At 45.4% G+C, this 24677-nt stretch overlaps 1 protein-coding gene across 4 annotated transcripts in view; it reads right to left on the minus strand.

Annotated features, from left to right (window-relative positions):
• Positions 1–24677, minus strand: part of WDR26 (WD repeat domain 26) — a 702982-nt gene that overhangs the window by 301784 nt on the left and 376521 nt on the right. For all 4 annotated transcript variants that reach the window (XM_086927969.1, XM_086927971.1, XM_086927970.1 and 1 more), the window contains one exon: positions 12452–12592. In XM_086927969.1, coding sequence (XP_086784095.1) covers positions 12452–12592 — 141 coding nt within the window. The remainder of the gene's footprint in view (positions 1–12451; positions 12593–24677) is intronic.

The raw sequence follows: 24677 nt of genomic DNA on the forward strand, positions 1-24677 counted from the left end.
TAGAAGCTCACAAAGGCGGAATGCCTTTGAAGCTTCCCCTGCCCATCCCGGGGAGGAGGCCTGGCAACTCGACCCAGGATGTGTATTGTTGCAGGCCCAGGAGAGCGGGTGCTTTCCACCCAGGGATCCAGCAACATGTCTGCTATGTGGCAGCCTCTCAGACAAGACGTGGATTGTAGGTTAGGTTTCAGGGGGCATCTCTAAGATTTCCTCTGTAGTGCATTGTACACTCAATCTCACACTAGCATCAGTGTGGGTTTAATGTGCTGAGAAGTTTGATATAAAACTTGTCAGTCTTCAGTGTAGCCATTATGGTGCGGTGGAGTTCGTAATGACAACCTCCCAGCACCATATACTCTTAATGGCATCACTGCACTTACAGTGCCCAGGAATGGCCCAGGATAATGTAGGGGCACAGGGCTCATGCACCTGTGCCCACACCACTGGCATAGGGCGCCCAGCTAGAGGGGTGGCTGATGTATGCCAGGGCAGTGGGTTTGTGTGCATGGCACACAGGAATGTGTGCCATGACGACTCTTTGTTTAATTCTGCACCAGGACACTCAGCCTGCAAAGGCAGTGTGTGTGTGTGTGTGTGTCAGGGTACAGGGCCCCTAATGGTGGCAAAATAAGTGCTGCAGCCCTTAGGGGTCTTCTCTGGTCACAATGCCCTGGGTACCTAGGGAACCATTTACTAGGGGCTGACATGTGGCCATAGATGCCAATTGGGTTTAGGCTTTAGTACAGTTTTTAGTACAGTTTTTAGGGAAGGAACACAAGCCCTGGGTATCTTATTGGCAGGGACCCATGGTACACCAAGGAAAAGTGCATCAGGTACCAGGCAAAAAGTGTGGGGGGGCAGGGGGAGCTCCAACAGAAACTCACTTCCTTACACTTAGGTTTCCATACAAACACAACTCCACACTTAGATCTTTTTCAGAGGGAAATAGTCAATGCAATCCTATGAAGGAAAACGAGGTTATCGGTTTGCAGATAAGCAATTAGTCTCTGGGAATGAGTTTCTGGGGTTAGAACAAGGGTTCCCCCAGGGTCAAGGATGCACTCAAACAGAACCCTCAGGGGCACTGGCCTGCTGCTTACAGAACTTGGAACTCGGTGTTGAGGTCCAAGGTTTTTATTCAGGTCATTTTGTTCTAGCATCTAATTTACCCAAGGGCCCGAACAGATGCCAGCTATAGAATGGCACATTAAATAGATGCTACTGCAGCTCTGTTCTGAAGAGTACAAAGCACCCCCAATATTTGTGTTTCAAAATAAACGTCCCTTCTGCCACCATTTCTTAGCCCCTTTTACTATGAGCTTTAGGTAGATGTTTGATTACCTCCCTTATCGTCTCCCGTTGATGGTGGTTGTGTAGAGAGTAATCCAAACAAGTTGGCACTGTATGGCTAACCAAATCCACATGCTTGCTAGTCCCATCAATCCTCCTTGTCTGGAAGAGGCCCAACCCCTTTGTCCTGGCCTGAGGCTCTTTACTCAACTATATAGGCCACTAGTGAGTCAGGTGGGAACTGGCTTCCTGGTATACACTTGGTCTTAACAAGCAGCTTTTAACCCTGGGGGTTTAAGACTCTAGTCTTGACTGGGTCTCTGAAGTTATCCTGCAGTTCTGAGCATGCTGCGTGGCACAGGAAGGTACTAGAGACTTTCCATCTTGCAGTCTCCACTAAATAGTTGTTCTCGCATTTCACCACATGCAGTTTGGCATTGTGGTGCTGAGCAGCCGTCTGTAGAACCACATAAGTTAATACCATAATAGTATTCCCTGCCCTGTTGCGAGTCAGTGTGCCCTGAATGTGATGATGGGAGCGATGGGGTGTGCGCTGGTGCAGAGGAGGTGGCAGTGGTGGATTAGTGGCCCTCTCCCAACCATTTCTAATTGGTGGGAGAAAAGGTTTGTGGCTCCTAGGTGAGCTGCCCCTCTAAAGTGAGCTTTTTTTTTGGGGGGGCGGGGGGGGGCCTGGGGCATTGTAGGTTGTTATGCAAGGGGGTCTGTGGAGGAATGGAAAACGACCTTCTGAATGACATTATGTAGCTCAGGGAGTAGCATAATAAAGGGTACCTCGCTTGAGTTAGACATCCTAGTCTAGAGTTCGTTCAGAGCAGACCAGAGGGTGGGTCTGGGCAACTATTCAAATTCGATTCTGGCTCAGAGATCAGTTTTTTGGGGTCTCTGGCTGTTGATGGATGGCGTTGCTCAACACCCCAGGTGGGGTACAGATCTGAAGGTCTGTCCCTCTTTAGCCTAGGCTCGGGCTGAATGCCAGACTTGGGAGAGCTTCCAAGCTCAAAGTCTATGGGGCTAACTCTTGGATGCAGGAACTGAAACGGGAGCCTTGGGTATATGTTTTTTGTTCTGAGACCTGTGTTCTGACCCACCGGGAACTCTTCTTCCTCAAGCTCCATCTCCAAGACTGCGGCAGACAACACCTCTGGGATAATCTTCCCTTCTGCCATGGAGCCCACCTCCTCTCCTTTAGGTTCAAGCAGATTCCCCCAGCCTGAGCAAACATGTGTCTCAGGCCAGTATTGGTGCTAAATTTTATGGTGTGTCCAGCAGTGAGAGATATTTTTTTTTACTCCAAATAGTTTTGCACACCAAGAAAGTAGCCTCCTCCACAGGGGACAAGCTCAAGAGACATTTGATGCCGCTCCTGCCAGGGGAACTTGGTGTTGCACTTGGGGGAATATCTTCACATTAGCCCCACCCCCAAGGCCCTCACTGCCCGCACAGTCATTTTTCCAATATGATCAGATTCCTTGAAGGAGCTGCCTCAACACCACTTGAATGTAAGTTATCTTGTTGAGATCCAGTTGCGTCATTGCTGGAATCAGAAGTTTTGATGGATGGCACCTATGGGCCATCCAAAGTTTTCCCATTGAATAAAGGTCAGGGCTGGCCTTCAAGCATACTACCCAAAAGGCAGAAGGGGAAAAAATGGTTTAGCCTATTCCCTTCTGCACTGTGGACTAAGGGTGGAGTTACAGACCTTGTGACACAAAACAAAAATCCAAAGAAAAACAACTCGCAAGCACATGCATCCATCACAAGATAGGAGAATGTCGACCCTATGTATCTAAAGCCACACAAACTACAAACAAAGCTTACTGTGTAAGTGGCATAACATTTGGGGTAATGGTGGCTAGAAGTAGAAAGAGTTCTTGTTTTCTTCATTATTACTTCCAGTGCAAAATTGTATTTTGTGCATTAAACTACTATTCTTTAAAAAAAAAAAAAAGCAAAACTATAACTGGATATTGTAAAGTGGTATTACTGTCTGGAACTGTTCTGAGTGCCAAACCTAACCACCGCTTTAAGAAAGCCTTGAACTGCTCTGCATCCTTACCACTGACAGTCAAGTGCTACAGAGGAGCACTTCGTTTATTCAATTTGGGGTACAAAAGGATTGTTGCCAGGTGACAGCATGAGTAAACTACTCCAATAATTTGAATTAAGAGCCCAGGAACCACAGTTCCTTGGAAACAGAAGATTAAAGTAGGTACAAGTGTGTAGGATTTGTTTTGGAGTTTGAAGACATTTTTGGATTCACGTGCTGTGCATTATTCCACTCTGTGTTGGTTTTGTCAGCAAAGCCTATCCCTCAACTATGATGCCAGGTTCATACCAGAAACCACGCTGTAAGATTGGCATTTACCCCTTTTAGGTAACCTTACTTTGGTGCTTCATAAAACATTTTGTGTATGTTTATTCACCAGGTCTGTAAAATGTACAGCTCTTCTAGGGGAGACGGCCGGGTTGGATGTGAATTGAGAAAAGTAATCAAGCTCCATAGCAGGTAGGAAACTATTTTGTTTTGCAGCGTGAATGTTTTCTGGATGTCCATGCTGTCCCTTGATTATGCAGCGGTATTCTTCCCAATTGGGAAATTTAGTGTGTGCGTTTACAAATATGTACCTCAAGACCTCCTTATTCACTTGTGCATCTAAACACTAGATTTTTGTGAATGTGTCCATTGATGGCCAAGTTGCTGCAATGTAAGCAACATTTATAGACACATTTGCCATAAAAGTTAGTGTTGCCTCTTTACCATAGCGGACTGTGCTCTTGGTATCTCTTCTAGTAGTACTCCTGCGGCCATGTAACTTGTCTGGATGGTGCATACTTTCCATTTTGCGATGTGTTTCTTCTTGATCTGGGTCTATTGTAGTAGGTGTGAATGAGACAAATGGCTGGTTTAATTTCCTGAACTGTTTTTTAGGTAGTACAAAACTGCCTTTCTGGCGTCCTGCAAAGGGAGTGTTCTTTGTGCATCTTCGGCTGCTGAAAGATTACTGGTATCTGGATTGTTTAGGTAAACGGTAAACTGTGATATCACCAAAGTGGCAGCTGACACTTTACACGTTCTCCTCAGACCTCTTCCGCCGACTGCGGAGCAGGCACCAGCAAATTCCCTTGACCAATCCTGGTGCTGCTCACATGTATGAAATGTATGTGCTCAGTATGAAACAAGCACCCCGATTGTAGGGAGCAGCCTCCCTCGGCGCTCTCCAGCGCACTGGATGCCTGAACTTGCTCTCAACGCAGCTGTAGGAGACAGCTGGGTTGAGTAGTTTAAAGTGCGCATGTCTGGCTGGCTGTCTCAAGACGGGCGGCCAAAGACATACGCACACTTCAAACGGTGCACAGGCAGCCCTCTGCCCACCACTTCTCCCTGCTGCCGGTTAGCAGGTCCGCACCGTCCTGACACTGTTCAGGGCAGGATGATGAAAAATAGAAATGTAAGAAATTACCATCTTATTTTTCATCTCTGGGGTTTTGGGGCAAATAAGTGGGCCGCCCGTGTATCACAATGGCCAAAAACTGTGGCTTTTTTCTAATGACCACACTGTCTCTGTGAAACTGGAGGTGCAGTTCTTGTATTTTAAGTACCTGCAGTTTGCAGACTCTACACATTGACATTATGACTATTAAATATAATGTTTTCAGGGTTGGAAATTTCAGTTGCGATATGTGCGTAGGCTGAAATGCTGCTTTCATGAGTTGCATTAGAACCACGTTTTGGTTTCACATAGGTGTGGGTTCTGTGCTTGGGGGCGCAATTCTTTCGACTATGGAACCGACTATGGAACCTTATAACAGTTTAGGTAAAGAAAACGTTCCCATGGTTGCCACATTATATGCAACTATGGCTGATAGGCAGTACTTTCCTAGATACGCATAAGAATTTTTCATCCAACAGGTTAATGACAGTGTTGATCCTAGTCATGTATTGTGTCAGCTTTTCCTTTCTGCACTGGTGGACAAATCTTTTCCACTGGACAGTAACAGTTCCTTGTCGTTAGTCTTCTGGCTTCCCTCAGCACATCCATTTATCTCTTAAGAAATCATCTTCCTCAAAAGCAATGCTGCTGGGCTGATTCTCCTTGCCTTTGGATGATACACTTGTCATCATCCCTGTATAGTTCAGAGGTCCTGTAAGACTGGAAGTTTCATTTTTGAATTGGTCTAATGTGTAATATCAGTAGCTTACTAATATTATTTCAGATAAACGCTGCAAACCACTGCCATTTCTAATATGTGAGGTCCTGTTTTGATCTAAAACACTTCGCTACAAAATGTCTGTAACAAACTCCCACAAGGTACCTATACTAAAAAATAAATTAAATGAAAATTTTGATTTAAAACAATCGGCGTTTAAAAATACATCAAGGTCATCAGGGCATGAGGGTGAGGAGAAAAGAGCCAGATCTATCAGGGGCCACCCTGAAAGGCCAGGACGCTGGGCCAGAGCCCATTTTGCCCACCCACGCAGTAAAGCATCTCTGGAACCCACTCACCCCAGATGTTTTCTCTGCACTCTTGATGGAAACCCTCCTACTTTGGTCCTTACATGTGTGTCAGGTCCTGAAGTGAAAAGTCAATTTGAGGCTAATGCCAACCACCTGGAGGCCTGACGTGACCTCTATTGAAAGGGTTGCCTTTTTTATGCTGGCATTGCTATGTTGTGCCAGATGCCTAGGGCATGATGGGTTATATTGTATGTACCCGTGCTAGGGTATCACAAAGATCTCCTATCTTTCAGTTTCCTGTAGGGTTTTGTACTACTTTTAAAAGGTTCCCCTGAATTGCAATGGCTCCATGCTCTTGGCTGTGTTTTTGGGCTCCATAATGTTGAAGGGACTCGTCCATGTCGGACCCAAATAGGCTCTCCCAATTGAAGGGCATGTTAATTATGAAGGGTTATACCTCCTGTATTAATGTCAAAGCTCATCAGGCATGACTTCAGTCCGGTGGTCATACAACGCTGTCTGCTTGCACTTAGCAGTGCCAATGCAGTTTTGATGCATGTTTTGGATAAGGTTTTATCTCCCTGTAAGACTCCTATGGCACTTTTCGTACACTGATCTGGGAGGTGCAGCATCTGTTTCCACATTTCCTTCCACTGTTGGTGCCCATAATGGTAAAAGTAAACATTTGCCTTACTCCATTGTGTGGACGCACACCTCTTCATATTCCTGCACACAATATTGATTTATTTGCTCTTTGTCTGGTGGTGGTACTGTGGAGGAAAGAGCGTTTGATCTATTCCTGGCTGTCAACTCTATAGATTCTGCCGGTGTGCTGTAAACAGGGTCCTAATTGGAGGGTTTATGCTTCTTTTCTACAATTTGTGTTTCAGGCTGGAGTATGCTGGACCACAGAGAAGATTCTTTTCCTTTATGAACAATGCTGGGAAGTGTGGGAAAGAGTAGCATTTTCCATTGGGCTGGCAGTAGTTTTGAATAGAAAGCATGGTTCTGTTAGTTGTGTCTGCTGCCCTCTTGATCAATGAGTTGTACAAGGAAAAGCTGGCATTAAACTGCTTCTCTGTGGAGTCTGCTTTGAGATCCTCCCATACAAATATAAAAATGTTCCTCTGACTCTTAGAACTACTCCTATTCCTCCTCTTGATGTTTAGGTGTTCAAGACAGCTCTAGCTGTTCTAGTCTGTCCATTTATGTCCCTTTAGCAGGTCTTTGAGGCATTTTAAACCCTTTTACCTCTGGATTGGGGCAGCTATTTTGGATTGAAGCCTACACCATTTTTCCTGGTATTCTTAGTTCTTGGGCCGGAGTTGCGCACACAGGGCAGAGGGTTCTCTAATTCAAAATGACTACTTTTCAGCTCTTCCTAAAGATAGTTGGGAAATGTTTAACTTTCTCCAAATATCCCAGGACTGGAGTTAGAATAGTAAATAAGCCTCCTGGAATATTTAGGGGAATGTTGCTCTTTCCTCAAATACTCTAGGACTGGAGTTAGAGTAGTATATTTGTACTCCCAGTGTCCGCCCACCCATTGCTGTCCTGAGGGCACCGTTCGGAGCAAGAAACACTTAATGAGCTTTTTCTCTCCCACCTTCACCTACACCATCCTTTTTGGAGTCGATTGGGCCTTCTTTAGCTTTTGTTGTCTTTAACCCAGTCGTATTCGCCTTTTGGAGGCTCAGCCAGGTTGGCAAGGTTGATGAGGTTCCTTTGCCTTGACGTACCCTTAAACTAACTTTCGTTTCAGTTTGGAGGTGATTTTCTGGCGTTTCGACCCCAAAAGTTCTGGCTCAGTGCCACTCCAATCTTGGTCTTGTTTGGGTGGGTGGGTCTCTTGAATTTTTACTCCTTTGTGCACATTCTTGCGTTTGTCCTTCTTATGGTTCTGGATATGGCAATTTCTCAACATCTGACCTCTGATCTCCCTCCGTGACACTGCCTGATGATTTTCTCGGGAACTTACTGGAGATTCCCTTAAGGGGACTGTTTTGATTATTCTATGATGTAATGCACCCCCCATTATTTCGCACTAAACTTAAGGGTTTGGGGAATGCTCGGCAGACTTCCGTCTGGTGATCTTTAGGTAGGCACAGATTGCAAACCCTGTGGCACCCGAGGCAAAAATAAAAAAAATTACCCCCCCCCCCCCAATCCCTTCAAGTCTGAATGGGGATTCTCCTAACGTCACCTCACTAGTGCCCATTCTCAGACCACGTGGACAAGGCCCAGTAGAAACAAGCCTACGAATTTCGGATGTTCTCCTCTGCATTTCTCTCCTAAAGAGGTTTCTTGCTGACAATGGTGTTTTTCTGGTCGTCATGCGTTTTCCTCGAAATTTCCGGTGCTCTTGACCCAGAGTTGCGAGCCCAATCACTAGATGGCAGAATAATGCATAGCATGAAAATCCAGAAAAGATTCATACTTCAAAACAAGGTTCTTCTCCTCGATCAATCAGGCTTTGTAAAGCGTGGCTACTCACCCGCAAGGGTCTCAAGGCAATGTGGTGGGTGGGGGCTCGGAAGGGGGGGGGGGGGGGGGGAGAAGGGGGGGGGAGAAGGGGGGGGGGGGAGAAGGGGGGGGGGAGAAGGGGATCAGGCTAAGTGCTGAGTTGATCTGAAGAGCTAGGTCTTGAGGTCATTCCTGAATTGCGTAAGTGAGGGGGATTTCCTGAGGTGGATGTGCAGGGTGTTCCATGTCTTGGTGGCAAGGTTCCTCTGGTTCTGGTCTAGCGGATTCGTGGAACGGTAGCCAGGGAAAGCTGGGCGGAGCAGAGGTGTGTTAGGTACATGGAATGTGAGGCGGTGATTCAGGTATGCGGGTCCGGCACTGTGAAGGGCCTTGTCTGCGTGGGTGAGGAGTTTGAAGGTTATTCTGTCAACTGGGTGCCAGTGGAGTTCGCGGAGGAGTTCAGTGATATGGCTGCGACAGGGGGTGCTAAGAATTGGCCTTGCTGCGTCCTTCTGGAGTCTTCCGAGGAGTTTCTGGGTGACGCCGGCGTAATGCATTGCCGTACTAGAGTACTGCTGATGATGATGGCATGGGTGACTGTCTTCCTGGATTCGGTGGGGACCCATCTGAAGGTCTTTCGAAGCAGGCGGACAGTGTTGAAGCAGATTGGGGAAACGGTTTATCTGGCAGTCAATTGTGGGCAAGGAGTCCAGTATGATGCAGAGGTTTCATGTGTGGTTCGTGGGGGTAAGGGGACTACCTAGAGCAGAGAGCCACTAAGTCATTCCAAGCAGAGGGGGAGGCTTCCATGATGAGGACTTCTGTCTTGTCCGAGTTGAGCTTCAGGCAGCGATCCTTCATCCAGGAGGCAATGGCTTACATTCCTTTGTGGAAGTTGTTCCTGGCGATAGTGCGTTCTTTGGAGATGTAGAGGATACGGTGGGTGTTGTCGGCATAGGAGACTATATTGAGCCCATGGTTCGAGACGATGGCTGCGATGGGGGCCATGTACACATTGAAGAGGATGGGGCTGAGGGAGGAGGCTGGGGTACTCCGCAGTGATCTCCATCAGTTTTGAGATGTACAGTGAGAGTCTAACCTGTTGTGTTCTGCCAGTGAGGGAGGAGCAGGCGCAGTTGAGGGCCTTGTCTCTGATACCAGAGTTGTGCAGTCCTGTAGCTAGGGTGCTGTGGGAGACTGCCGAAAGCCACTGAGAGGTCCAGTAAGACGAGAGCTGTAGTTTCGCCCTGGTCAAAGAGGGAGCGATTTCGTCTGTTGCGGCGAGGAGGGCGGTCTCGGTACTATGATTGCTTTGGAATCCGGATTGGGAGATGTCCAGGGCATGGTTGGTTTTGATAAAGTCGGCGAGCTGGGCGTGGATGGCTTTTTCAATGGCTTTGGCTGAGAAGAGGAGATGGGCATGAAGTTCTTGAGGTCTGTCGGGTCCGCAGAGGAGGGGGTTTATTTCTGCATGTCTCCAGTCGTCAGGGAAGATGAGAGTCTTGAGGGAGCAGTTGATGGTTCGGCATAACTCGGGTGTGATGGCGGCTGTGGACGATGCAGTGAGAGCAGGGGTCCGAAGGTGCTCCGGAGTGGATGCTGTTCATGGTCTTTATGGTGTCGTCCGTGGTGAGTGTGGCCCAGCTGTGCAAAGTTGGTCAGGGGGGAGCGCGTTAGGGTGGTCCTGGATGTCAAAGTATTTGTAAATAATCTTGATCTTGTGGTAGAAGAAGGGGCAGAGTCTGTTGCAGAGATATTGGGAAAGTGGCACTCTGTGGCCTTACTGTTGGGTTTGGTGAATTCCTTGATGATGCTGAAGAGATCTTTGCTATTGTATGCGTTGTTGGTGATTCTGGCATTGATGGCCTTCTTCCTTGTAGTTTTGAGGAGGTGGTGGTTGCTTTGAAGGGGACTTGGGCTCCCAGGTTTTGTTGTTTCTCCATGTCTTCTCGAGCCATCTACAGGTGCGTCTGGACTCTTGAAGCACGGGGGTGAGCTTGCATTCTAGATGTGTTTGCCAGTGGCTTTCTTGATTGGGGCAAGGGTGTCAGTACAGTTTGCGATTCATTGGTAGAGGTTGCGTGCTGTGGTGTTGAAGTCTGAGGCTGTCGGAGGTGATGTGTCTTGGAGGAAGGTGGTGAGTTGATCTTCTGTGACTGTTACAGCTTTTACGTGGTAAACGGTGGGAATACTGGTGTGCAGTGGGTTTGTTGAACGAAGTGGCTGCAGTGCTGGTCAGTCCGGTGGAATTCGGTGGTGCGGCTGTAGGCGATGCTGTTTCCTGTGGGGAAGACTGGGTCGAGTGTGTGTCCTGCTGTGTGTGTGGAGAGGTAACTAGCTGTTTAAGTCCTACATTGGAGATGTTCTCAAGGAAGGAGGAGCTGTTGGGATTGTTTTGGTTGCCCAGGTGGAAGTTGAGGTCTCGGAGTAGGGATAGTCGGTGGATGCGAGGACCTGGGGTGTGATAAGGCAGACTATGGCGTGGCTGAAAGAGGCGCGGGGACCGGGTGGTCTGTAGATGAGGGTGCTGCTAAGGGCGGTTTTGGTATGTGTCTGGATCTGGAAGTGGAGGTGTTCCATGTGGGTCGTTGGTTTGTCTGAGTGGGTGGTCAGACAGAGGGAGCTTTTGTGGACAATAGCGATGCCTCCTCCTGGCTGATGGGACTGTCCTTGCGGATGATCTATTAGCTGTCGGGGATGGCAGTGGCAATTTCTGGCACTGAGCTGGAGTTCGTTCAGTTTTTTGTCAGGAAGGCGATGTCGGGTGAGACGGCGGCGAGGAGGTCCCAGATCTCTGCGTCGAGTTTGTGGAAGGATCTGGCAGTTGTGTACGGGGTTGAGATCGTGGAGGATGCTGGTGTCATAGCGGTGACGGATTGGAGGACCAGGGTCCCTGGCGCTGGGCGCGGACGGGCTTGCCTTGGGCGCATCTTCGGCACACCAGCTGTGCGGCCGCCATTAAGTAGAGTGGGGAGGCCTATTTAGCTGGGAAGCAGGAAGCGAGAAAAAGGGCACGCGGGGGGGGGCTGTGGGGGTCAGCAGCAGCAGGAACACAGGAAAGCATTGAAGGCAAGAATAAGAGGCAACAAGAGTAAAGTGGCAAAAGGAAAAAAAAAGTGAAAAGGGCAAGAAGAGAAACCAGCCACTGTAGAAGAGAGGCAGGTTCAAGCCCCCATACTGGAAAACATTAAATCTCTGACAGAGACTGCGCAAGTGCAGCCTACGGTCCTCTACCTAAAAAGGCACAAGGAGTATGAGGAAGGAAAAAGAGAAAGGAAAGAAAAAGAGCAAAGGAAAGACAGAAGCAGCAGAGAGCAGAAGAGCAAAATGCTGTCCCACTGGACCAAAAGGGATGAGGCGTAGGCAGGAGCCTGTGGTTGGAGGAGGACCTCGAACACCCGACCTAGAAGGGTCAGAGCACACTCAGGGGGTAGCTGCTTAGTAGAGGACCTGCACAGGATAGAGAAGTGAGACTGATCCAGTCCTCCATTTTCTTCACCCTCTTCATGTTTCACTCTGCCTCCTCACCACAAATTTCCCTCTACTCCCTGGAACCCTCCTTCCCAATTATTTGGATCCCTGATTCGGAGTCCTATACATTTTCTTGGCTTTTACTGTAACTCTTCCCATCACATTGCGATCATCTTCAAACAGGAGTAGTTCTTTGTGGCAAAGGAACGTATTTAGGGACCTATTTCTGACCGTACAGGAACAAAATGTGAGGGAGGATCTGGACACAGACTCTACTGAGAAGCAGTTTAATGCATGTCCCACTAGGGCTTCACTTAAAAAATCTGAGCCCTTGCACCTTTCCATGATTTTACACTCTTCCATCTCCCTCGCTAACCTACATCACTCTGCTCCCCTTCCCTGCATAAAGAGACAATTTTCGGTTGAGAATTCCCTTAGCAGAGCACATGTAGAAATATTGAATAAGAAATGAATGAAGACAACGTTGAAGGAGAACTGGCGTAACAGATAAGTACTTGCCTTCCTGATCATATCATCCAAAAAAACGGCATCTAGCTTATTTTCTTTAACAAGAGAGAAGAGTCACAATTGGTCCAAGCAGACAGAATCTCTCTAGCTCACTGTTCTCTCATTTAAGCAGTAATCCTGCTTTCATATCATGTCAGAGATTTACTTAAGAACTTGGTGCAAGCAGTCTGGATAACACCAGAATTCCTAAAATTTCTACAGGGCAGAGTGTTACCTACTTGTACATTCCAGAGCCAGAGTTCGGAGCAGTCATCTGGTCCACATGCAACAAGATAATTGTCATCTGGGCTCCACGCAAGGTAAGAAACACCATAAGCATGGCCTTCAAGGGTCTTCAACAGCTTCAACTGGTGTGTATCCTGAAAAGAGAAACTTACAGAATTCTTAAAGGGCAACTAATTTGTTAGTAAAGCAATACTCGTACCAAACTGAAGTAATAATCAATATTATCCAGAGTAAACCTTTAAAGTCGCCAAATTAAACTGGTAGCTTTGGAAAAAGCAGACAGGCTTTTCTTAGGGGAATGTGTGAAGTATGTACCAGTACTAAAACAACAATAAAGTTGAAATGAAAAACAATAAAAACCCCAAACCAATTTACAAAAATAGAGTATAATGTAATAAACAAACTGACAGCGAAATCACAAAAATCCAATAAGTGGAACTGGAGATATACATTTTTAAAGTTTTAAATAGGACTAACACCAAGAAACATTAAGTGCTAATGATATTCAATGGTTGTGGTAGAACAAGTGCTATGCGCAATTTGATGCTGACCAAAAGAGCGTGCAGGTCAAATACACTAACCAGGTTAGTCCAGGTCAAAGATTTTACCTTCTGACTTAGTTCTTCAAGTCCCATTCAACCACCTAAGTACACTTCTAAAGCCCCCCAGGAACTCATGGGAGGCACGTAAAGACTCAGAGTGGCAGGCAGAGGCCAGCACTAGCGTTCAGTTCAGGTCCAGTTGTCACTGGTCAGCTGGGTAGTTGTACGAAAAGGCCTTGCTGGAGTGATTGGTGGAAACAGAATCTAAGAGGCTTGAAATGTTGCTCAATTTTGGCAAAATGTTATTGAATAGTCTTGTAATGTCACAAAGTCCACCCCATCCTGAAGGGTAAGGGCTCTCCTTGTGGTGGTCTCTCGTCACTCTTTTTTCTTCTTTCTGAGAATGTTCGCTCGATGTGGTAAGGATGTCGTACCCCCGGAGTTTCTCAAAAGGGAAGAAAGCAGCGGTAAGTGGAATGTCTCTCCTTTTAAATCTGAATTGCCATCACCACACCTGAAGTTGAGGTAGATGAAAAAAAGTACAAAAATAAAAAGACCTGTGCCAGTCACAAAATAGGCATGTGATTTTCTATCCTTTTTCAGGGTTCCATGTAGTTCCTCTCAAGGTTAGCCTTAACCCGAATAGAAAGACAAGTAGCAATAAGAAACTGAACCAAGCAGTAAATGTATCAAAGGAGAGTCTATTTCCTCATATGTCACAGCGTGCACACATTGAAAGAAAGTGCTTGAGCAATTAAAAAGACATGCAAGGCGGCGGTTTCCTTATATCACACAGCGTGAATACATTAAAGTAAAGTGTACGTGCAGCGATTAACAAGCGGGGCTTGTTCCTCCTAATGCAGTATGTACCCATTACCATAACAAATGCAGGAATACTTCAAATGAAATGTGGACTGTGTTCAGGGTTCGTTGGTGCCCAGTCTCAGGGTGATATCTCCTTGGCCCCTTCTTCACCTCACCCCTCACTTTCTTTCTCTCTGCATGTAACACTCACCGCGTCTGCCGCAACTCTCCCGAGTTGTGGCGGCTTCAAGGTAACCTCCGGGGGCATCCAACACTCCTCGTACCAGTTCTCAGTTTCTTAGCTAATCTCTTCCTCGCCCGCGGGGTTCTTAAGCTCTCTCTCGGTCCTTCGACGGTTCGTCGTCCGGGTTCCTGTTCTCCGGCCTCGTCCTCTGCTCCGCGTATTCCGGGCTCTTCCACATCGCCTCGCCTTCATCCGAATCCCTCTTCTTACGTGCGGTCGGACCCTCCTCTTCCGGCCTCTTCCTGGATTGCCATTCGTTGTTTAACCTCCCGGGACTTCCTTCTTCCTGTGAGGAGGAGGGAGTCACCTTGTTTAATTCTTTTCTTCCATTCCCAAAACCCGGTCCACCATGGGTGAAATACGGTGAGTCTCCAACCTTGTTCCGGTTCTCTATCTCCCCTTATGCCTCCTGTAGCTTATTGTATTCCTGTAGCTGCAGCCACATGACCCTAAGGGTCCACTTCTTTGTCCTGGGTACATGAGGGAATGCAAGTCCAGTCATTTGAACTCTTTTCGAGTTTCAGTCAGCAGGGTTAATACTCTTCTGATCTTAAATCTGATCTGCTCTGGCTTCCCCTATCTAACTATTTATCTTCTCTTTCCTCCGTCTAATTATTACACCCTCTTCTCTTCTTCTCTTTCTTTCTCCCTCTCTTCCTACTTCTATCTTTCTTTTCTAACTTCCTTTCTTCCCTCCCCCACTTACTCCTAATTGATTTAATATTCATAGTCATTCTATATCATCTTTATTACTTTCTTTGACTGATATATATGATATATATATATATGATATATATGACTTGTTATCATTATCTTGTATGTTCTTAAAACAAAATAACAATTTCTTAAAATGAAAAATACTCTTCTGATCTTCCCCAGGTCCAGTGGTGTTCTGCAGTGGATGCCTGAAGAAGTCACATTTATTCCTGGAACAAGCTAGTGGGTGGGAATGACCCCTGTGTATGCCCTAAACAATGGGGTAAACGTTCCTGTGGCTATCCCCACCCACTTTGGGCACTTTAAACATGGCATAACAAAATTTGGGCTCCAAGGGCTGGGCGTGTGTGTGGGGAGTGTACTATAGTAATCCCAGAGTACTCCACATCTAATACTCCTTGTACCCCCAACAAAGTCAGAGATAGAAGCCTGGTAGAAAAAAACTGAGCTTTTAGCAACCCAGACAGTGATACAATCAAACATTTTGGTAGGGTTTTCCCTTCTTTGAAATGCACCCCAAAAGTTATATGTAAAACATGCCAAACTGTCAAACAGCTCTTGACACTCTAGGACGATCTAACACTGATCGTAACAAGAGACCGACTATGATAGAGGCCGGTTTGGCTGTGGGACAAAAGAAGGGTGCAGTGTTAGCTCATCTGCATGTGACAGGGTAGGCCTCTTTGAAGTTAATCAAGTCCTTGGGTTTAGCACAGAGGCCATCTGACAGGGTCATAACACCACCTCTCTACACCAAAGGCCTTTTGTCCCTATCCAAGGGGAAAATTCACACCTCATCCACACCTATTGAAATACTAACTACTGCCTGCATAAGTAGGATAACAAAATGCAGATTTAGCTTGCAGGGACACAATTAACTTTAAAAGTAATCTTTCCAAAATATTTATTATAAATTCATTTTCACCCACTGAACTGGTCTTTTAGAAAAATTTTCAAAAAGTCCAAAAACTTAGTTTCCTAGGCAGATAACATTTATTAAAAGTATTATTTTATCTCAATGCTTTCCTAATGAATGGCCAACCCTGCTACAAGCGAAAATTGTTTTTATTGCCTTTTCACTTTAGGAAACCTTTACATATCCTTTTAAAAACCATACCTCCTGCCTTATAGTCAAATCCTGCATACTCAGGGATGACTTATAATCTAAAAGAAAGGTTTAGTCCGGTCAAAAGGGGTTATTTTGACTGGTCGAATTTGCAGTTGAAGCTTGCGCAGCCAGGCTACTGGTGGCAGGACTGCAGTTCTGTTTACATGGTCACTGTAGTGGACAGCACAACCGGTGCTGCAGTCCACTTGTGACATTTAACTTACAAGCTTTGGGTGCCACTTTTTATCACATCCTCCCAGGGGTCCGGAAGTGGGTAGGTCCCACGAGTAGGAATCCATACCTCGCAGAGATTCACACCTGCCAGTGCTGCAGTGAATCTGGACGTCCAGGCTGAGGACGTCCTCATTCCCTTTAAGGTTTTTGCCCGAAGGAAGACTTTAATGCACCCCTTTCTCCCTTCTCTGGATGACTGTTGCATCCATGACATAGGGACGGTACACTCCTTAGGACACTCTTTTTGACAGTCTCGAACACGTCAGAGTAGATTAGGCTTCTTGTTCCCCCCGGTCCTGATTAAATGCTGTTCATCAGTTAGGAGAATTAAGGCGTGAAACATGTCGACCTATTGACCTACTTTTACTTCTCAGCCCACACACAGGGCTGCAGCATGTTTAATTTCCCTTGCCAGCCACGACTGAGTCAGCTTTTAACCATAGCATCAGTGCCCAGCTAATAAAGGATCTTAGGACACTCATAGCGGTTTTTAACTCACTTTTGACACCCACTACTCACTACATACTTGCCCCACTACCTCAATGTACAGTGCCTCCTGGCTAACATAGAAGACCTTCAGCAAAGAGGCCCCCTGCGGGGCCCGTCGAGCATTGCTGCAGCAGCCGGACGAGGAGCTGCCCTATGATGAAGCTTGACACCTCTCACGGTGTGTGAGGGCCCTTGCTCCTTATTGGAGCTCCCCCTTCTCTTTCTTCTTTCTCCTACCTGGAACCCTGTTCCCCTTTGACCCTCTTAATCAACTCCATAAGAACCACATTATTTTTGACTAATTTCTAGACATATGGGCATGTATGCTGGACCTACATAAAAAAAGCCCTCATCCCTAAAAGTATATTGCAAGGGTAAAAGTCAGAGTTCAAAGGTGAACAAAAACAGCCAGGGCAAAAAACTGAGGAATATGACACAAACATTGCATTTTTTAACACCAAACAACAACTATTTCAGTCTAAATTTAAACAGTTCTCTGCACTGGGTTGTTAGAGATCAATTTAATTATTGGCGTTAAAAGTAGTAGATCTTCGACTAGATCTATTTGTTATTTTCCATTTTCCTCTTATTTGCCTTCCACATCTCTCCTCAATGTACCTTTTTTGTTTATAGACATTATCTACTTTAAGATATTCTGTGAGCTAGTTGTTTACATCAAGCCATTTTACACGTACAAGCTGTGTTCACACATGAGTGGATACAGCTGAGGTGTGACTGGAGGTTGGGTGATGGTATCAGAAGTCAGCCTTGGAGTGAATGTTTAAATAGGACAATGAAGAAGAACGGATTCGCGGAAACAAGAAAAAAGGAAGGATAAGTGCATTAGACAGACCGATAAAAATAATAAGGCGGGGTAATACCTTCAGTATTGGCTTCACTTGAATTCCTTGTGTTTTGAGCTGAAGCCACTATTGAGACACCCTTTGTGCTGTGATGTAGTTCAAATTTCTAAGCAATGGTTCCGTTTGTTGATGCAGGTTATTGGATATTTGCAAACATTGACCAGTTCCCAAGAGAGAAGCCCACTGGATAATACTGGCCGCAAGCAACCAACAGCTATAAAAATATTTTGGTTGTGTCCAGGCTCAGAAAGTGCTATCACCTTCTGGCTTTCTTTGTGCATCATATTTTACCCTACTATGTTTTGTTAGCTTCAAAAAGATCTTTCCTCTGACAATATAACCATATAACCGAGTTTAAGTGCTATGTGCTGTGCTATACTGTACTGAGTTTCTAACCGCTACCTCCTCCTTGAATAAGCCATGTCTACACAACTTACCTATAGCAGAACAGTTAATTAACTTCAGGAACTAACATATTTGTCCATTTGGAGTGCAATAGTATAGGCAGACAGAATACTCTAGTAAATAGTGATGGATCTAAATAAATTGTAAAAAGGACATTATACATTTGAAAATAACAAACATCTTCATCAGAATTCTTTAATGGAAACCACATGCACCGCACATTTTAAATCTATTGCTCTCTGTGAAGAAGGTCCAGCTTACATTATTATCAATGTATTTGATGCTTCAACTCATGAGATATATTATCTAGTGGTATGACAATCTTCTTACTTCTTTTGATGTTAACTACACATGTATATGTTTCCGTTGATTTTCATTACGTGATCTATAAATGTTTAATCAAAGAGATTACTATATACAAGAACAGTTATTTGCTGAAATTTATTACCTACCAAAAAAATAATATGAATATTCCTTTCCAACTTATCTCATGAGTCTCAGATTGTCGTCAATGTTCTCATCTGAGTCTGATATAAGTCTTGACCATTCCCATCGATGGAGTGGAAGTCATCTCATTATCTACCAATGTAATCCTACATGAGACAGGGATACGAAAGCGATCACCATCTTGATTAGACCACAAAAAGGTTTTGGCACTTAGGATAACCTTTCTATTTCTTACCTCATAACCCAAGGGGTCTTTTGATTTAGGCCTGACCATTTCAAATTTCAGTGGATTTTAAATTAGGTTGCAATGTTCCCAAACCTCTCCTAATATCTGGTTCTTCTCCACAGGTTTATGAAATGGTCACATATCTACAAAACCAAAGAGTAGATAACTATACCGCATGGTGTCCAATCATATTGATCTACTATGCATAGTGTAAACTTATCCAAAGTCCAACCTTCTACTGAAAGCTTCTTTCTTCTCACTGCTCTCACTCAAAATCTACCTTAAATGTAATATTAATTCCATCTATGCCCTGCTTAAGTACATCTAAGGGTATGCAAAAATAGGACCGTTTCCCCTTAGTCTAAACACCTCCCATTTTTCCAATAAAGTTACCTCATTTCTCAGAGAGCTTCCACATTAAACATGCAGGGCCTGCTAACAAGATTACCCCAATTATTTTCATTATTCAAAGTACTCATAGAATTATCAATCATCGTTATCTAAGGCTTCCCCTTCCGATCAGGTCCACTCTTTTCTCAAAGACTGTATAGACTTCAAAGTATGTGGGGTCTGCTCACAAGGTAACCCGTCACATCATAATACTCATTATGGTTGCACAGTAAGCAATCGCCATGTTGTCTAGGAATCACTGGCCACATTAGATCCCCATACACTACTTCTAGGAGAGTGCATCCACCTCAAAGTTAAGGGGAAGACTGACAAAGTGACCTAATTAATGACAACTTCCTATATCTTCACACAATTATCCATTCACTGTGCAAAGTCAGATAACAACATTAAAGACCCTTTGAGAATAATGAAATAGTAAGTTTGAAAGGAATATTCATATTATGCTATTGGTAAAAAAAAAATGGAGGCAAGCACTTCGGTTATTACATAAGGTAAATTCTTGGATACAAGTATTGATATAATGTGATGAAAACTAATGGAAACTTATAAATATAAGTGTGGTTAATATCAAAAGAAGGAACAATATTAAGTTTGTTGTACCACTAGATTGTAATATAATAGATATCACATTTTGAAGCATGAAGCATAATATGTATGCCAGAACTCCTCACAGAGAGTAATCAATTTAAAATGTGCCACGTATATATGGTTTCCAGAAGAAATCGGACAGTGATGTTATATTGAAATGCACGATGTATACTTTATTTCACTGATTCAGTTCCATGTTAAAAAGTAAATAGGAGGGATTTCTTAGTACTAAGATGAACAGAGTTAGTTGTGTAGTTTAACAGAATATTTGTAATTATATATTTTTATTACAGCCCTGAGGAAGCTTATCGCAAAACTCATGTTGGCTGTAGAAGTTTTAAATTTTGAACAGGCACATGTAAGCATTTCATGAAGGCTAGAAGCTACAATTAACAACCAGGGCAACAGATTATGATGGTTCCTTGGTAAACTGTAAAATATTCATAATTTAAGGGGCAGGTAGGAAAAATGTAAAATATTTGAGAGTTGGGACGGATATTAATTAAATAGAATGTCATTTTAAATAAAGATATAAAAACAGTATATATGGAATGCTATTACAGTTTCCTAAGTAAAAACTGTTAACATTCTGGATATTGCTTCCCAGACATTCATAAGGTTTGCCACCCATATTGATAGTCAACGCAAAGTCTATCAGCTAGCTCTTGGTACGTCTGCAATAGGGCATTCATTTCCTTGGGATAAAACGCTTAGGCCACTGTGGTAGCTTTGCTATCTAGAATCTTTATGAGTCTCTATCAAGTACCCCAAATGAGATCTTAGGTCTTAAAATACCTGCATGCTTAGCAACTCTTATGCACCTTAAGAGGGCCTTGAGAGCCTTCCAGACCACCGCATAACTGCACACTGAGCCTGCATTGAACTTGAAAAATTCCTCAACATCATTAACTTATCCCATAAAACTAAATCCACCAGCGATCGCACATGAAATATTCTACATGAGCAGCTCAACCTATAGCGCGGCATGGTGAATACTATTTTATGGAGGAGTGATCTGAAAGTCTGTAACACGTGAGGACTGAACCATCTCATCATGAACTTGGTTGTATCCCTCCCATGGGCAACAGCCTGAGAAAGTATGGCTGGGTCTCCTCCCAAACAGCACTGGTGGCAGCACCTACACAACCATATCCCATAGAGTGTGGGAATAGAGGCCCAAAAGTCTTGTTGTGCTCACAGACCGCAGTGTCAGGCTGGTGGAAGAAAACCTCTTCCCTACGGTATCCAGCCTCTGATTCCTCATCTGGAGGTGCAGCTGGGAATGTGCCAGGGTTTACGTGGGAGGTGGAGGCTTGGCCCACCAGGCCCTAAGGGGTGGGGTGTTGTGTGAGTAAGTTTCTGTTCCCTGGAGTTGGGAGACGGCGACGGGCAGTAGTCATGTACACAGGAGCACCTGTGCTGCACCTGGAACAAGTCCCACGCAGGACGTCAGTAAGTGCCTCAATAAGGGAAAAAGTATTCTGATTGGGCACTCCTGACAAGCACTTTTGTCAAGACATTTATCTTGACTGCCACGAAGGCAAGCTGAGGCCCAGGACGTCTGTCGCCCTCCTCACCACCATTGCGAAGGACGCTCCCTCCTCCACAGGCACTCTTGGAGGGAGGATGGGGGAGAATACCATTAAATGGTGAAGTGTCCATTCCACTGGCTTTAAGCAGATTCTTACACCAGTCGAAGGTGTAATAAGGCTGGTATTCCTCAGGGTCTAGTGATTCCTCCTCAGGTCTTAGTCCATAAGAATAGGGCTCAGGCTCCAGCCTGGAAGGTATGACTTCATTTGGAGTCAGACGACACCCATGCATCTTTATGTGGGGGGGATAGGATAAGGACAGCACCGCCAGGAGTGTCTACATTGCGGCCAGCACCAGGAAAGGTTTAAGTGGTTCCACTTGGATCAGTATGGATCCAGGAATGGATCCCAGGGGCCCGTCTAGCACCAGAGCCACCGGAGGAACCAGAAGGGACCCCTGCTGAAATCTCGGGAACCGAAGGCATGCCAGAGGGAACGGCCACCCATATATGATGTGCGTGGCCATAAGAATTCTTAGCTTGGCAGGGGCTGTTCCTGGAATCTCAGGAAGGTGCGGAGTCGGCCCAGGCACTGGCTCAACTGCGGAGCCAGGCCCTAAATGTGGATGCATTCTCGTCCCATTAGCTGACGGGTGTGTAGAAGTCTAAGTCTCTTAGGCTGCTTATTTTTGTGGTGGTGTGACTTACCCGGATGACCCTATGAATTAGAGTGCGACAAGGATTTCGGACTTTGAGATCAATCCCTGGACCTTCCTCTCGACCTGAACCTCTATCGTCGCGGCTTCACGCGTCGAGCCACCAGGAGCTTGAGGGATCGTTCCCTCAAGGCCTTCGGGATCATGGCACGGGAATCAGCATAGGCCTTTTGATCGTGGTCGCGCTCTAAGGCAGAGGCAAAACAAGGTGTAGGTCCACCATCGATCGGTGACAGTCTCCGGAGTGCTTGAAGCCGGCCTTTCTTGACATCAGGAGGAAAAACCTCAAAAAGGCATTGACAAAAGTTAAAAAAAAAAGTTTAGTCAAAAATGTCTACAGGCTGCTCTTCTCTGGATCTGCTCTGACTGGCCTGGAAAGAAAAGAACGGATGTCAGATTGATGCAGGGCTGGACTGGGAACTGAAAGCAGCCCTGGCAAATTTTGCCCGACCAGCCCCTGTCCTGCGCGTAGCTAGCGAGCACAGGGAGCGAGCCTGACCACTACTAGGGGCGGTTCTACCCCCACGAAAATTTTGGAAAAAGACAGACCAAAATGGTGAATTTTACAGCACATTTTTCACTGCATATTCAATTGTATCAACTTTCAAAGCAGAGTATATAGCAGAGGATGACATTAACCCCTTCGCTGCTCATGACGAGCTCAGCTCGTCATGAGGCACACTGGAGCTGTGCTTATGACGAGCTGAGCTCGTCATGAAGAATGGGGATCAAGGATCTCCAGCACAGGAGGGGGAATTGCCTTAGCAGCCAAGGTGTTAAAGAACACTAGGATACCCCCCAGTCATATGTACCCATAAACATTCTTTCAGAGAGCACCAAAAATAGACCAGCTCACATGCCAGTGAGGCCAGAAACTGTGGAAATGTCACACATAAGCACCTTGGCACTGAGGGCAGAAACTGTAAAAATGTCACTCATAAGCATCTGATAACTAGCACCTAGGGCACAGAGGCCAAAACTACGGAAACATCACACCTAGGCCTGGTCACACCAGGCCAGAAAGCATGGAAACGTTACACATAAGCACCCAGGCCAGTAAGCATGGAAATGTCACACGTGAATTTTCAGCTCTCTGAGCAAACTATGAAAATAGCACACAAGCATCCAGGCAGCCAGAAAGCATGGCAATGTCACACTGCACCCTAGCCAGAAAACATGAAAAATGCACACAAAGGCACGTAGGCCAGTGGCACTGGAACACTTTTCAGCGTGTGGGTGCTGCCATCAATGTGTTTTATTTTTTTAACAAAGTTTATTAATTTTCATTTTTCACAATATGACTAATGCAGTACAATAGACATGTGGGGTGGTACAGTCAGTATCATTACTACAGTGAGCACTGATATTCGAAAGAGAAGAGGGTCGGTATTGCCATTACATACTTTTTGCTCGTACCATAGATATTCCACACGATCACAGGTAAATGCCACTTAGCACTTTACAACTATGCACAGCCTCCAAACCAGGTATGTGTCCTCATCCCATCACGTCTTTGTCTGCTATAAAACAAAAGATCCCCAATTTAACGCCCTGCACCCTCCCTCCAGTCCTTCCATCTTCGTAAAGCAGCGTCCGAGGACACCTTATCGTCTAAGGTTTGGCATACAACATCACCTATAAAACAACAACATATCTACGTTTGAATCATATTGACACCAACACTTGTTCAATGATTTGTGTTCTTGCAACTGTAATTGTCACTTTCGAGGTGGGTTTGGAATTCTACACTCTTTATTCCGAGCCGCTGTGAGTGTCTACAACATCTAATTCTTGTGCTTTAAAAGGTTTCTAGCATGACATCCCACTCCAATGCTATCGGGGTTTTACGTAATCCCTTGGCCTCCTCCCGTCGTATGGCCGTACTTTCTGCACTACCCCATCGAATCAGTTCACTTTGCCACATGTGTGCAGAGAGTGGTTTCTTGGATTTCCACTGCATGGTGATGGCCCACATTGCTAGGATTAGCGAGAGGTTCACAAACCTATATTGCACTTTGTGTTTAGAGGAGGACTTATGGAAGCCAAGAATTAATTCTTCCATAGTGTTGGTTATGTCCTTTTGTGTGGCTGCATGTGTGTATCGTCTGACCGAATCCCAAAACCCCCTTAGGTGCGGGCACAACCATACCAAGTGAACTAGGTCGGCACCCTCCCAGTGACATCTGGGGCAGTGGTGTTGCGTTTGCGGCAACACATTGTCCAGTCTATGAGGGGTAAGATAGGCCCTGTGGAGGGTCATGGTTTGGATGTATTTGAATTTTGCGTTTCTCTGTATTTTCCTAGGGTGTTCTATAATTTTCTCCCATTCTTTGTCTTCTAGAGCCCGCCCTATGTCATCCAACCATGTGTGTTGTAAAGTAGTGAAGTTATCCCCGCATGGGCACGGATCCCTACATTTAACCATTTAATTAAGTGCCTACCCCTGCCCATGTAATAAAGGGCTTTAACCAATTCATGCGTAGATGGTTCCTGCCGGTGTGGGGTCCATTGTGTTTTTACATATTGTATTATCGCCGCATGTAATAGTGATCTGGCACCGTGTCTCTCTAACAAAAGTACCATAATCTAGCAGTTGTCCATCGTGGAACAAGTCAGACACCGTGTAAACCCTACTTCGAGCCAAGGACGATAGTGCGCTTCGTTAGTCGTCCAGTCACCAGTGGTATTCTCAGTAAGGGGATGTTACCTGCGTAGGCAGGGTGTGGGCATGTGTAGTGTAGTGAGGCTTCCCAACATTGTAGCACCATGTGCAGCAGAGGAGGAAGATGCTGGGGGAGTTTGCAGTGCGGCAATAACAGTGAATGCAAGGCTCCTCTTGTGACATCACACTCAGTGTACCCTATTTCTTGCAAATTACGCCCAGCCGTCCAAAA

Source organism: Lissotriton vulgaris, chromosome 6 (assembly GCF_964263255.1).
Source record: "Lissotriton vulgaris chromosome 6, aLisVul1.2, whole genome shotgun sequence".
NCBI lineage: Eukaryota > Metazoa > Chordata > Amphibia > Caudata > Salamandridae > Lissotriton > Lissotriton vulgaris.